The sequence below is a fragment of the Oncorhynchus gorbuscha genome, linkage group LG24, assembly GCF_021184085.1.
Source record: "Oncorhynchus gorbuscha isolate QuinsamMale2020 ecotype Even-year linkage group LG24, OgorEven_v1.0, whole genome shotgun sequence".
NCBI classification, from domain to species: domain Eukaryota; kingdom Metazoa; phylum Chordata; class Actinopteri; order Salmoniformes; family Salmonidae; genus Oncorhynchus; species Oncorhynchus gorbuscha.
The window spans coordinates 56611818-56626149 of record NC_060196.1 but is presented as its reverse complement, the minus strand read 5'-3'; the positions used below and the strand labels follow the sequence as shown (position 1 = coordinate 56626149).

Sequence of the window (14332 nt, the reverse complement as noted above, 5' to 3'; positions counted from 1 at the left end):
ACAGTTCAGATGAGAAGGATCAATACAAATCTAGTCTACCCATAGGCAACATATTGTTAGTAAACATGAATTATATAATGACTCATCTAGCTATTGTAATAGTGCTCAGATGAGAACTCTACCACCCCTAAACCAAATTACAATCCCACCCCTACGACACCCTAACTGTAGGACACTGTAAATCAACAGTAGTTAGTCTAGAACGTCTCTGTCCTGTTCTATGCTGCTCAATGAGGGAACTGTGTGAGCAGTTGTACGAGACATCATGGGGTCCTAGGTGGTTCGGGTCTATGTAGTAATATGTGGTTCTATGAGGTTCTATGTGGTTCCAGTGCTGCTCACTTTGTCTGCGCGAGGTCTGGTTGAGGCCTCCAGCCCAGGACCATCTCTGCTGACGGATCTCAGCCCAAGTCTTTTTGGTTGACTTCCTGATGGCCGCCTCGTAGCGCTCCTGCGGCGGGGTAAAAGGGAGACAAAACTTTGACTAACTCAAACAGCTACTGAGGACCTCAACGTGTAATGTTTCTACAACCTCCAACCACTATGTGTATGTACCCTGTGACCTTGTCCCCACAAAGCAAAAGCTAAGTTTCTATATTTGCAATCAGCAAATGCTTAGATACAGTGACCAAATACTTATTTTCCACCATCATTTGCAAATAAATTCATTTAAAAAATCCTACAATGTGATTTTCTGTATTTTGTCTCTCATTTTGTCTGTCATAGTTGAAGTGTACATATGATGAAAATTACAGGCCTCTCTCATCTTTTTAAGTGGGAGAACTTGCACAATTGGTGGCTGACTAAATACTTTTTTGCCCCAATGTAGTTGGATGGGCTGTGTACAGCTGCAACGATCGGTAAGCTGCTCAGATAGCTGATGCTTAAAGTTAGTGAGGGAGATATAAGTCTCCAACTTTGGGAGATTTTTGCAGTTCGTTCCAGTCACTGGCAGCAGAGAACTGGAAGGAAAGGCGGACAAATAAGCTGTTGGTTGGGGATGACCAGTGAGATATACCTGCTGGAGCGAGTGCTACGGGTGGGTGTTGTTATGGTGACCAGTGAGATATACCTGCTGGAGTGAGTGCTACGGGTGGGTGTTGTTATGGTGACCAGTAAGCTGATATAAGGCGGAGCTTTACCTAGCAAAGATATACACTTAGGTACAGTATGCTGTCCCCTAGCCTGTAACAAAACTACCTACAAAACTGAACACAACACTTGAGCAACAGAGATATCTTGAAGGTGACCCTCCTCCAGTCCCCACCTTGTTCTTCTCTAGTTTCTGCCTCTGTTTCTCTTCCAGGAGGGCTCTGCGTTTCTCAAGCTTCAGTCTCTGGTCCTCCAGCCTCCTCCTACGTTCCTCCAGCTGGCTCTCCCTCAGACGCCTCGCCTTCGCCTCCTTCTCCAGCCACTGGGCCTTCTTAGTCGCTAGACAACGGGAGGCAACGGGTACAGGGTTTTTTAGATGTTTTTTTATTTCACATTATTTTTTAACATTTATTTTAATGGGAGTAGTAGTAGTAGTAGTAGTAGTAGGAGACAGCAATAGTAGTAGTAGTAGTAGGAGACAGCAATAGTAGTAGTAGTAGTAGAGACAGCAATAGTAGTAGTAGTAGTAGTAGTAGTAGTAGTAGTAGTAGTAGTAGTAGTAGTAGAAGACAGCAATAGTAGTAGTAGTAGTAGTAGTAGTAGTAGTAGTAGTAGTAGTAGTAGTAGTAGGAGACAGCAATAGTAGTAGTAGTAGTAGGAGACAGCAATAGTAGTAGTAGTAGTAGTAGTAGTAGTAGTAGTAGTAGTAGTAGTAGTAGTAGTAGTAGAAGACAGCAATAGTAGTAGTAGTAGTAGTAGTAGTAGTAGTAGTAGTAGTAGTAGTAGTAGTAGTAGTAGACAGCAATAGTAGTAGTAGTAGTAGCAGTAGTAGTAGTAGTAGTAGTAGGAGACAGCAATAGTAGTAGTAGTAGTAGTAGTAGTAGACAGCAATAGTAGTAGTAGTAGTAGTAGTAGTAGTAGTAGTAGGAGACAGCAATAGTAGTAGTAGTAGTAGTAGTAGTAGACAGCAATAGTAGTAGTAGTAGTAGTAGTAGTAGGAGACAGCAATAGTAGTAGTAGTAGTAGTAGTAGTAGTAGTAGTAGTAGTAGTAGTAGTAGTAGTAGTAGTAGTAGTAGACAGCAATAGTAGTAGTAGTAGTAGTAGTAGTAGTAGGAGGAGACAGCAATAGTAGTAGTAGTAGTAGTAGTAGTAGTAGTAGTAGTAGTAGGAGACAGCAATAGTAGTAGTAGTAGTAGTAGACAGCAATAGTAGTAGTAGTAGTAGTAGACAGCAATAGTAGTAGTAGTAGTAGTAGTAGTAGACAGCAATAGTAGTAGTAGTAGTAGTAGACAGCAATAGTAGTAGTAGTAGTAGTAGTAGTAGTAGTAGGAGACAGCAATAGTAGTAGTAGTAGTAGTAGTAGTAGTAGTAGTAGTAGTAGTAGTAGTAGTAGTAGTAATAGACAGCAATAGTAGTAGTAGTAGTAGTAGTAGTAGTAGTAGGAGACAGCAAATAGTAGTAGTAGTAGTAGTAGTAGTAGTAGTAGTAGGAGACAGCAATAGTAGTAGTAGTAGTAGTAGACAGCAATAGTAGTAGTAGTAGTAGTAGACAGCAATAGTAGTAGTAGTAGTAGTAGTAGTAGACAGCAATAGTAGTAGTAGTAGTAGTAGACAGCAATAGTAGTAGTAGTAGTAGTAGGAGACAGCAATAGGAGTAGTAGTAGTAGTAGTAGTAGTAGTAGTAGTAGTAGTAGTAGTAGTAGTAGTAGTAGACAGCAATAGTAGTAGTAGTAGTAGGAGACAGCAATAGTAGTAGTAGTAGTAGTAGACAGCAATAGTAGTAGTAGTAGTAGGAGACAGCAATAGTAGTAGTAGTAGTAGTAGACAGCAATAGTAGTAGTAGTAGTAGTAGACAGCAATAGTAGTAGTAGTAGTAGTAGTAGACAGCAATAGTAGTAGTAGTAGTAGTAGTAGTAGTAGGAGACAGCAATAGTAGTAGTAGTAGTAGTAGACAGCAATAGTAGTAGTAGTAGTAGTAGTAGACAGCAATAGTAGTAGTAGTAGTAGTAGTAGTAGTAGGAGACAGCAATAGTAGTAGTAGTAGTAGTAGACAGCAATAGTAGTAGTAGTAGTAGTAGTAGACAGCAATAGTAGTAGTAGTAGTAGTAGTAGTAGTAGTAGACAGAAGTAGTAGTTGTAGTAGTAGTAATAGTAGTAGTAGTAGTAGAAGACAGCAATAGTAGTAGTAGTAGTAGTAGTAGTAGTAGTAGTAGTAGTAGACAGAAGTAGTAGTTGTAGTAGTAGTAATAGTAGTAGTAGTAGTAGACAGCAATAGTAGTAGTAGTAGTAGTAGTAGACAGCAATAGTAGCAGTAGAAGTAGTGTCCCACTGTGTTTTATTAGTGCCCTCTAGCAGATACTGAGTTTCACTCCACAGTCTGCGTCTCATTTCTGACAGCCACAATTAAAATACAATGATACTGCTTTGTTTAAACTCCCAGCATGCTGTGCACCAGCTGTGTCCTCTCAGCTCATTGGGCCTCCCCTGAGGTAGACACATGTGTTCTGTATCTCAGAGTGGCATTTCCTGTTTTGCAGTCCTCTGCATGTGGACCTACTTCCAATACACATGTGTTGTTAAAGACGAGCATGGTGAGGGGCAGGATACGTGTGAAGAGGGGTTTTTGGATGAAGCTCAGTGTTGAATGGAGGGAAATGAGGTAGAATACTCTAGTCTGTCTGCACCCCCATCCTCTGGTCTGTCTGCACCCCCATCCACAAAGACAACACTTTCTCCATGTCTCCATCGTGGAATAACATCTTATTAGATTCATTTTTCAGTACATCTGATTGGCAGAAATACATTGGCTAAATACATGGAGTGCATGCACTTTCATATTGTAATGGCATTACTACAGCTTCATATACAATGGCCTTTACATAACAGCCCCATGGTTTAATGTACAGTGTGTTCTCTCTCATATGTGGTTCAACGGATGAGTACGGATGATAATCACGTGTTCCTTTATTCTCAGCATGTCATCATCAGTACAGTATACATACTGTAGTACATCCAACCATAAACATACAGTATACATACTGTAGTACATCCAACCATAAACATACAGTATACATACTGTAGTATATCCAACCATAAACATACAGTATACATACTGTAGTATATCCAACCATAAACATACAGTATACATACTGTAGTACATCCAACCATAAACATACAGTATACATACTGTAGTACATCCAACCATAAACATACAGTATACATACTGTAGTACATCCAACCATAAACATACAGTATACATACTGTAGTACATCCAACCATAAACACACAGTATACATACTGTAGTATATCCAACCATAAACATACAGTATACATACTGTAGTACATCCAACCATAAACACAGTATACATACTGTAGTACATCCAACCATAAACATACAGTATACATACTGTAGTACATCCAACCATAAATGCTTGATGAAGTGAGATCTAAACATTTGCAGTCTGTAGTCCATATGAGATTCATATCTTACATCTGGACAGACAGAGAGATTGTTCCAAATGACACCCTATTCACTATATAGTGCACTACTTTTGACCAGAGTCCTATGGCTAATGACACCCTATTCACTATATAGTGCACTACTTTTGATCAGGGCCCATAGGGTAAAGCAAAGGCTTCTTCCATTGGTTGGCTTCCGAAATGATTCCGTTGGCATGGCGATTATAATGAATCTAATGAAATGAGTAATTACATCTAATCTGTCTGAGAGGCCCGGCGGGTCAGTTCACAGTAATGACTACACATTTTTCACGCCTCGCCCCAGGGGGACTATGGGACGGCTCAGCATACAGGGAGTGGGAGGCGGAGGGGGGGATCCGGAAGGGGGGGGATCGGAGGGGGACGGGGGTCGTTAAGGGATCCGATGTACTGTATGTAGAGTTGAAAACAAGCTCACAGAATACCTTGGATTGGATGGATTGCACAGGCTTTGGGTTTAGTGTAATAATAATAATATATGCCATTTAGCAGACGCTTTTATCCAAAGCGACTTACAGTCATGTGTGCATACATTCTACGTATGGGTGGTCCCGGGAATTGAACCCACTACCCTGGCGTGTACAAACAAGGGGCTTGAGCCAATGCTATGGAATGAGGCTGTGGGGAAATTATAGTGTACTAAGTGTCTCTGAGTTGATAATAAGATCACACAATACCTTGACATAAAAATAGACCCTGAAAACATTTAAAGTCAAGAAAAATCTATCCTGGAAAGACATTACAATGATCCAACAAAATGAAAGTACACATGCAGACACGTATAATGGACAGGAAAGGCAAATCTCCACACAATGAAGACAGGAAAGAGAAAACATGATGAGGGACTCGTATAACTGAACTATCTGATCATTCTTCTTCTCAGAGACAAACAGGATGTTGTAAAGGTTCCCAGTGGACAACAACAGGTCAACATCCAGAAAGCAACAAAACTGATTGATGAACGAGAAAGGAAAAGACTGTTCAGAAGCAGACAGAAATAAAAAATACATTGCATCCCAACCACAAGGTGGAGATGTGGAGAAAAGCATGACTGTTGCTGATAACAACTGATGTTACCAACGCTGATCTTAAACAGAGCCGTGTAGAGTAGCCTCCTTACCTTGCAGCTGAGTTTGCTGTTCTGAAGCAGCAAAATGAGAAGACAACAGCAATAATCAATATCCATCAATCATTAGAAAGGAAAAAAAACATGGCAGAACCCCCATGACAGAACCCTCATGACAGAACCCCCATGACAGAACCCTCATGACAGAACCCTCATGGCAGAACCCTCATGACAGAACCCTCATGACAGAACCCTCATGGCAGAACTCCCATGACAGAACCCCCATGACAGAACCCCCATGACAGAACCCCCATGACAGAACCATGACAGAACCCCCATGACAGAACCATGACAGAACCCTCATGACAGAACCCCATGACAGAACCCCCATGACAGAACCCCCATGACAGAACCCCCATGACAGAACCCTCATGACAGAACCCTCATGACAGAACAGAACCCCATGACAGAACCCCATGACAGAACCCTCATGACAGAACCCTCATGACAGAACCCTCATGACAGAACCCTCATGACAGAACCCCATGACAGAACCCTCATGACAGAACCCTCATGACAGAACCCTCATGACAGAACCCTCATGGCAGAACCCCCATGACAGAACCCCCATGACAGAACCCTCATGACAGAACCCTCATGACAGAACCCTCATGACAGAACCCTCATGACAGAACCCCCATGACAGAACCCTCATGACAGAACCCTCTATGGCAGAACCCCCATGACAGAACCCCCATGACAGAACCCCCATGACAGAACCCCCATGACAGAACCCTCATGACAGAACCCTCATGGCAGAACCCCCATGACAGAACCCCCATGACAGAACCCTCATGACAGAACCCTCATGACAGAACCCTCATGACAGAACCCTCATGGCAGAACCCCCATGACAGAACCCCCATGACAGAACCCTCATGACAGAACCCTCATGACAGAACCCTCATGACAGAACCCCCATGACAGAACCCCCATGACAGAACCCTCATGACAGAACCCCCATGACAGAACCCTCATGACAGAACCCCATGACAGAACCCTCATGACAGAACCCTCATGGCAGAACCCTCATGACAGAACCCTCATGGCAGAACCCCCATGGCAGAACCCTCATGGCAGAACCCTCATGACAGAACCATCATGACAGAACCCCCATGACAGAACCCTCATGACAGAACCCTCATGGCAGAACCCCCATGACAGAACCCTCATGACAGAACCCCCATGACAGAACCCTCATGACAGAACCCTCATGGCAGAACCCCCATGACAGAACCCTCATGACAGAACCCCCATGGCAGAACACCCATGGCAGAGTAATACAATGTAAGAGAGGCCAATGGTTAAAGACAGGCGGACGGTTCAGGGTAGTGTAATACAACATATTGAAGGTTACAGTGTCTATTGGTTTATTCCATACCTTCTATAGCTCTGCCTTGTGTCAGGAACCCAAATGGCACCCTATTCCCTTTATAGTGCACTACTTTTGACCAGGGCCCTGGGATAGGGTGCCGTTTTGGACGCTTCCCTAGACATGACTAGCTGAGTCTCTTTGGCCTCCATACCAGACAAGCCCAACATGTCACACATGATAACAGAAAACACATTTCTCTATAGCTTATTTTCCTTTAGGGCTTACCAATGTATTTGGCCCTCTCCTCCCTCCGCTCCTTAGCCAGCTTCTGTCGTTGCTCTGTCGTCAACCCATCTAGGCAGAGAAAAAAACAACTATGCATCAGATATACATTTATTTTGACCTAAAATATTAATGCACCAAACAGCTGATCACACCTGTCATGTAGCGTGTACTAGTATGAGAGTGGTCACGTAGTTGAAACAATTCCTGCATCAATTCTAAACTACGGAGTGATGTCATACACACACTACCGTTCAAAAGTTTGGGGTCACTTAGAAATGTCCTTGTTTTTGAAAGGAAAGCACATTTCTTTGCCCATTAAAATCAGATAAAATTGATCAGAAATACAGTGTAGACATTGTTAATGTTGTAAATGACTATTGTAGCTGGAAACAGCTGATTTTTAATGGAATATCTACATAGACGAACAGAGGACCATGATCCGCAACATCACTCCTGTGTTCCAATGACACGCTGTGCAAGTTGATCATTTTAAAAGGCTAATTAGAAAGCCCTTCATTAAATAGTACCTGCAAAACATCAGTCTCAACGTCAACAGTGAAGATGCTGGCCTTCTATGCAGAGTTGCAAAGAAAAAGCCATATCTCAGACTGGCCAATAAAAATAAAAGATTAAGATTGGCAAAAGAATACAGACACTGGACAGAGGAACTCTGCCTAGAAGGCCAGCATCCCGGAGTCGCCTCTTCACTGTTGACGTTGAGACTGATGTTTTGCAGGTACTACTTAATGAAGGGCTTTCTAATTAGCCTTTTAAAATGATAAACTTGCAGCCTTTTAAAATGACAAACTGCCAGCTGATGACTTGTGAGGTGTCTGTTTCTCAACCTAGACACTCTAATGTACTTGTCCTCTTGCTCAGTTGTGCACCAGGGCCTCCCACTCCTCTTTCTATTCTAGTTAGGGCCAGTTTGTGCTGTTCTGTGAAGGGAGTAGTACACAGCGCTATACAAGATCTTCAGTTTCTTGGCAATTTCTCGTATGGAATAGCCTTAATTTCTCTGAACAAGAATAGACTGATGGGTTTCATAAGAAATGTCTTTGTTTCTGGCCATTTTGAGCCTGTAATCGAACCCACAAATGCTGATGCGCCAGATACTCAACTAGTCTAAAGAAGGCCAGTTTTGTTGCTTCTTTAATCATATCAACAGTTTTCATCTGTGCTAACATAATTGCTAAATTGTTTTTTTAATGATCAATTATCCTTTTGAAATGTTAAACTTGGATTAGCTAACACAAGGTCCCATAGGAACACAGGAGTGATGGTTACTGATAATGGGCCTCTGTACGACTATGTAGATTAAAAATCAGCCGCTTCCAGCTACAATAGACATTACAACATTGACAATGTCTACACTGTATTTCTGATCAATTTGATGTTATTTTAATGGACAAAAAAATGTACTTTTGTTTCAAAAACAAGGACATTTCTAAGTGACCCAAAACATTTGAACGGTAGTGTATATTCACGATGAAGGACAGGAAGTGACATCTCCTGCTGCGGTGCTATAATGGAATTCACTCAATAGTTGCACAGTGTTGTGTGAACCAGAAGGGAACTCATTCATTCATGTGTGCGTTCCAAACGGCACCTTATTCCATATATAGTGCCCTTCCGTTGACCAAAAGTTGTGCACTATTATAGGGAATCAGGGGTCCATTTAGGATGCGGCCATGTATTCTTCTGAATTCCCTGTCTGCAGCAATTATCAACGTTCTCCCTGACCCTCTTTGATAAACACAAACATAAGATGAAGGATATTTATATTAATTTCAGATCCTGTTTCAGCCTAGGCCTAAAATATGTCTGCATTGGAAACGGGGCCCTGGGTCTTCTTTCTGGAGCCCCATGCTATGTCATATGTATGCCGCCAACCTGAGAGGGCCTTGCAGCAAGAGCTGCGGCCGTCACTATAGCAACAACTCTTTCCTCCCACCACCACAATCAAAGGGTGAATTCCTGTACTGGCGTCTCACAGCCAGGACAGGCGTCTCACAGCCCTGGGCTGGAGTCTGGAGAGACAAGGCTGGAGTCTGAAGAGACAAACCTGGTGTCTGGAGAGACAAACCTGGAGTCTGGAGAGACAAACCTGGAGTCTGGAGAGACAAACCTGGAGTCTGGAGAGACAAACCTGGAGTCTGGAGAGACAAACCTGGAGTCTGGAGAGACAAACCTGGAGTCTGGAGAGACAAACCTGGTGTCTGGAGAGACAAACCTGGTGTCTGGAGAGACAAACCTGGAGTCTGGAGAGACAAGGCTGGTGTCTGGAGAGATATGCTGGGGAAGGTTTAGGGAAACTCCCTAAGCCTGAAAGTCCTGTCCCAACACAAGGCTCTCGTCCCTCCCCCTCTATACTGTCCACCACTCCCCTAACAAATGAAGATGTGTAGTTCACCCACTGCCATCTGTCTGATTGAGTCTGTAATGGCTGAAGATCCATTAGATTAGTCTGAGGAACCTTTCACCCGTCCACAGACATGAATGCCTGAATGGTTCTCCCCTCACATGACAACTAGCTTCAACAGCTACCAAACTGTACACCTCACACTGGATGTCCAACCCCATGCTATTTCCTTATCTTCCTGGTTACAGTATGTCTCTCAGTGGGTCTCAGAGCTGTTCTGAGCACAGGCCACGTGTTGAATAATGTACCTCCTTTTTTGGGATGGGGGCTGGTGCCAGACCCAGGGGTGCCTGGTCTAGCATCTGTCTTGGTAGAGGGGTCTGTCTTGGTGGAGGGGTCTGTCTTGGTGGAGGGGTCTGTCTTGGTGGAGGGGTCTGTCTTGGTAGAGGGGTCTGTCTTGGTGGAGGGGTCTGTCTTGGTGGAGGGGTCTGTCTTGGTAGAGGGGTCTGTCTTGGTGGAGGGGTCTGTCTTGGTAGAGGGGTCTGTCTTGGTGGAGGGGTCTGTCTTGGTAGAGGGGTCTGTCTTGGTAGAGGGGTCTGTCTTGGTGGAGGGGTCTGTCTTGGTGGAGGGGTCTGTCTTGGTGGAGGGGTCTGTCTTGGTGGAGGGGTCTGTCTTGGTGGAGGGGTCTGTCTTGGTGGAGGGGTCTGTCTTGGTGGAGGGGTCTGTCTTGGTGGAGGGGTCTGTCTTGGTGGAGGGGTCTGTCTTGGTGGGAGACTCCGGGTCTGTCTTGGTGGAGGGGTCTGTCTTTAGAGGGGGCTGTCTTGGGACAGGGTGTCTGGGGAGAGGTCTGTCTTGGAGGGGTCTGTGGTAGAGGGGTCTGTCTTGGTGGACTCCGTGTCTGGGGGGTCTGTCTTGGTAGAGGGGTCTGTCTTGGGACAGGACTCCGTGTCTGGGGAGAGGTCTGTCTTGGTAGAGGGGTCTGTCTTGGGACAGGACTCCGTGTCTGGGGAGAGGTCTGTCTTGGTAGGGGGGTCTGTCTTGGGACAGGACTCGTGTCTGAGGTCTGTCTTGGTAGAGGGGTCTGTCTTGGGACAGGACTCCGTGTCTGGGGAGAGGTCTGTCTTGTCTGTCTTGGGACAGGACTCCGTGTCTGGGGGGGTCTGTCTTGGTAGAGGGGTCTGTCTTGGGACAGGACTCCGTGTCTGGGGAGAGGTCTGTCTTGGTAGAGGGGTCTGTCTTGGGACAGGACTCCGTGTCTGGGGAGGGGTCTGTCTTGGTAGAGGGGTCTGTCTTGGGACAGGACTCCGTGTCTGGGGAGAGGTCTGTCTTTAGAGGGGTCTGTCTTGGGACAGGACTCCGTGTCTGGTCTGTCTTGGTAGAGGGGTCTGTCTTGGTAGAGGGGTCTGTCTTGGGACAGGACTCCGTGTCTGGGGAGAGGTCTGTCTTGGTAGAGGGGTCTGTCTTGGGACAGGACTCCGTGTCTGGGGAGAGGTCTGTCTTGGTAGAGGGGTCTGTCTTGGGACAGGACTCCGTGTCTGGGGAGAGGTCTGTCTTGGTGGAGGGGTCTGTCTTGGTAGAGGGGTCTGTCTTGGGACAGGACTCCGTGTCTGGGGAGAGGTCTGTCTTGGTAGAGGGGTCTGTCTTGGTGTCTGGGGAGAGGTCTGTCTTGGTAGGGGTCTGTCTTGGGACAGGACTCCGTGTCTGGGGAGGGGTCTGTCTTGGTAGAGGGGTCTGTCTTGGGACAGGACTCCGTGTCTGGGGAGAGGTCTGTCTTGGTAGAGGGGTCTGTCTTGGGACAGGACTCCGTGTCTGGGGAGAGGTCTGTCTTTAGAGGGGTCTGTCTTAGGACTCCGTGTCTGGGGGAGGTCTGTCTTGGTAGAGGGGTCTGTCTTGGGACAGGACTCCGTGTCTGGGGAGAGGTCTGTCTTGGTAGAGGGGTCTGTCTTGGGACAGGACTCCGTGTCTGGGGAGAGGTCTGTCTTGGTAGAGGGGTCTGTCTTGGGACAGGACTCCGTGTCTGGGGAGAGGTCTGTCTTGGTAGAGGGGTCTGTCTGGGACAGGACTCCGTGTCTGGGGAGAGGTCTGTCTTGGTAGAGGGGTCTGTCTTGGGACAGGACTCCGTGTCTGGGGAGGTAGAGGGGTCTGTCTTGGGACAGGACTCCGTGTCTGGGGAGAGGTCTGTCTTGGTAGAGGGGTCTGTCTTGGGACAGGACTCCGTGTCTGGGGAGAGGTCTGTCTTGGGACTGGACTCCGTGTCTGGGGAGAGGTCTGTCTTGGGACAGGACTCCGTGTCTGGGGAGAGGTCTGAGAGGTCTGAGAGGTCTGATGTCAGAAGGTCCTTCACTATGTTCTTGTCTTCATTCTGGTTGTCCAAAGGCTCTGGTGTGGAGGAGATACCTGGAAGAAAGATAAAACATTCATAAAGAGTAAGTTTGAAGACAAGATATTTGTTTAATTTCCTAAAATATCGGAATATATCTATCTACCTGTGCAAATAGAATATTTATGATATCAGGCCACACCTGGCCATGATTACAGACACCTGTGTGTGTTCTTTGACACTGTATAAACTAGTGACCCACAGTGTTTCTCATTATACCCTGATGAAGACAGCTTGTCTGTTGAAACGTTGGTTATCAGGTTATTACATTATTGCATCTGAGCTCCTAGATTGAGAGGGTATCTTTTTCTTTTTCAAGTGGAATATTTACACATGATTGATATCAACATTATCTGAACATTACTAACACCTGTCCCAGAACACAATTGGGAGAGTTTTATACATGTTAACTCCATTTCTTGTCAAGCCAGTACGATGACGTGATGCTAGCACTAGTGATGCTAACAAACTCTAGCATCATCCCATTCTGCTCCCAGGCCACCTTCACTGGGAAGAACTGTCTGCTGTCATTATCCCAAAACTCCCCATTACCCTCCATTAACATCTCCTTCTCATCCAATTCACGCACATCAGTCACACCCCCCTCCCCCCCCCCTCCTCCTCCTCCTCCTCCTCCTCCTCCTCCTTCTCTTTCGGTTCTGCAGAGCCAAACTCCCCATTACCCTCCATTAACATCTCCTTCTCATCCAATTCACACACATCAGTCACACTCCTCCTTCTCCTCTCCTCCTCCCCCCTCCTCCTCCCCCCCTCCTCCTCCTCCTCCTTCTCTTTCGGTTCTGCAGAGCCAAACTCCCCATTACCCTCCATTAATATCTCCTTCTCATCCAATTCACACACATCAGTCACACTCCTGGGGTGGGGTGGTGGTTGGTGTGTGGGGTGGTGTGTGGGGTGGTGTGTGGGGTGGTGTGTGGGGTGGTGTGTGGGGTGGTGTGGGGTGGTGTGTGGTGGTGTGTGGGGTGGTGTGTGGGGTGGTGTGTGGGGTGGTGTGGGGTGGTGTGTGGTGGTGTGTGGGGTGGTGTGTGGGGTGCTGTGTGGGGTGGTGTGGGGTGGTGTGTGGGGTGGTGTGTGGGGTGCTGTGTGGGGTGGTGTGTGGGGTGGTGTGTGGGGTGGTGTTGGGTGGTGTGTGGGGTGGTGTGGTGTGGTGTGTGGGGTGTGTGTGGGTGTGGGGTAGTGTGTGGTGGTGTGTGGGGTGGTGTGGGGTGGTGTGTGGGGTGGTGTGTGGGGTGGTGTGGGGTGGTGTGTGGGGTGGTGTGTGGGGTGGTGTGTGGGGTGGTGTGGGGTGGTGTGTGGGGTGGTGTGTGGGGTGGTGTGTGGGGTGGTGTGGGGTGGTGTGTGGGGTGGTGTGGGGTGGTGTGTGGGGTGGTGTGGGGTGGTGTGTGGGGTGGTGTGGGGTGGTGTGGGGTGGTGTGTGGGGTGGTGTGGGGTGGTGTGGGGTGGTGTGTGGGGTGGTGTGTGGGGTGGTGTGGGGTGTGTGTGGGGTGGTGTGTGGGGTGGTGTGTGGGGTGCTGTGTGGGGTGGTGTGGGGTGGTGTGGGGTGGTGTGTGGGGTGGTGTGTGGGGTGGTGTGGGGTGGTGTGTGGGGTGGTGTGGGGTGGTGTGTGGGGTGGTGTGTGGGGTGGTGTGGGGTGGTGTGTGGGGTGGTGTGTGGGGTGGTGTGTGGGGTGGTGTGTGGGGTGGTGTGTGGGGTGGTGTGTGGGGTGGTGTTGGGTGGTGTGTGGGGTGGTGTGGGGTGGTGTGTGGGGTGGTGTGTGGGGTGGTGTGGGGTGGTGTGTGGGGTGGTGTGTGGGGTGGTGTGTGGGGTGGTGTGGGGTGGTGTGTGGGGTGGTGTGTGGGGTGGTGTGGGGTGGTGTGTGGGGTGGTGTGGGGTGGTGTGTGGGGTGTATGAGTCGACAGAATGTAACATATGCACACTGACCATTGGAATGAGACACCATGCCACCAGGCTGCTACTTTACAGTATCACATAACCAGTAACATTCAAAGTCAAGTTACATATACACATCTCAAATCAACGATAAGATGCACCAACAAAGCCTGCTCTGATCTCTTCTTAACCTCTGACCCCTCTGGTACTGTCTCTGTGGGCTATTCAGCAGCTGTTTGTGCCCGGCTGCTCACAGTGGCAAACTGCAATATGCCTGAATGATGCGCGGCAGGAGAGAGGGGGTGGGGGTGGGGGGTGGGGGAATAAAAATTGCGCGCCCCCACAATAACCTGTACAGAACAGCAGGAGAGGAGAGAGAGAGAG

The 14332-nt window shown here is 47.2% G+C and overlaps 1 protein-coding gene across 1 annotated transcript in view; it reads right to left on the bottom strand.

Annotated features, from left to right (window-relative positions):
- The window catches only part of LOC124012274 (MAP7 domain-containing protein 1-like), a 92200-nt gene that overhangs the window by 42109 nt on the left and 35759 nt on the right, over positions 1 to 14332 (bottom strand). The window contains exons 2-8 of the mRNA XM_046325739.1: positions 11995 to 12075; positions 11373 to 11949; positions 9987 to 10498; positions 7317 to 7385; positions 5711 to 5731; positions 1268 to 1431; positions 343 to 451 (exon numbers count right to left, since the gene is read on the bottom strand). Coding sequence (XP_046181695.1) covers positions 343 to 451; positions 1268 to 1431; positions 5711 to 5731; positions 7317 to 7385; positions 9987 to 10498; positions 11373 to 11949; positions 11995 to 12075 — 1533 coding nt within the window. The remainder of the gene's footprint in view (positions 1 to 342; positions 452 to 1267; positions 1432 to 5710; positions 5732 to 7316; positions 7386 to 9986; positions 10499 to 11372; positions 11950 to 11994; positions 12076 to 14332) is intronic.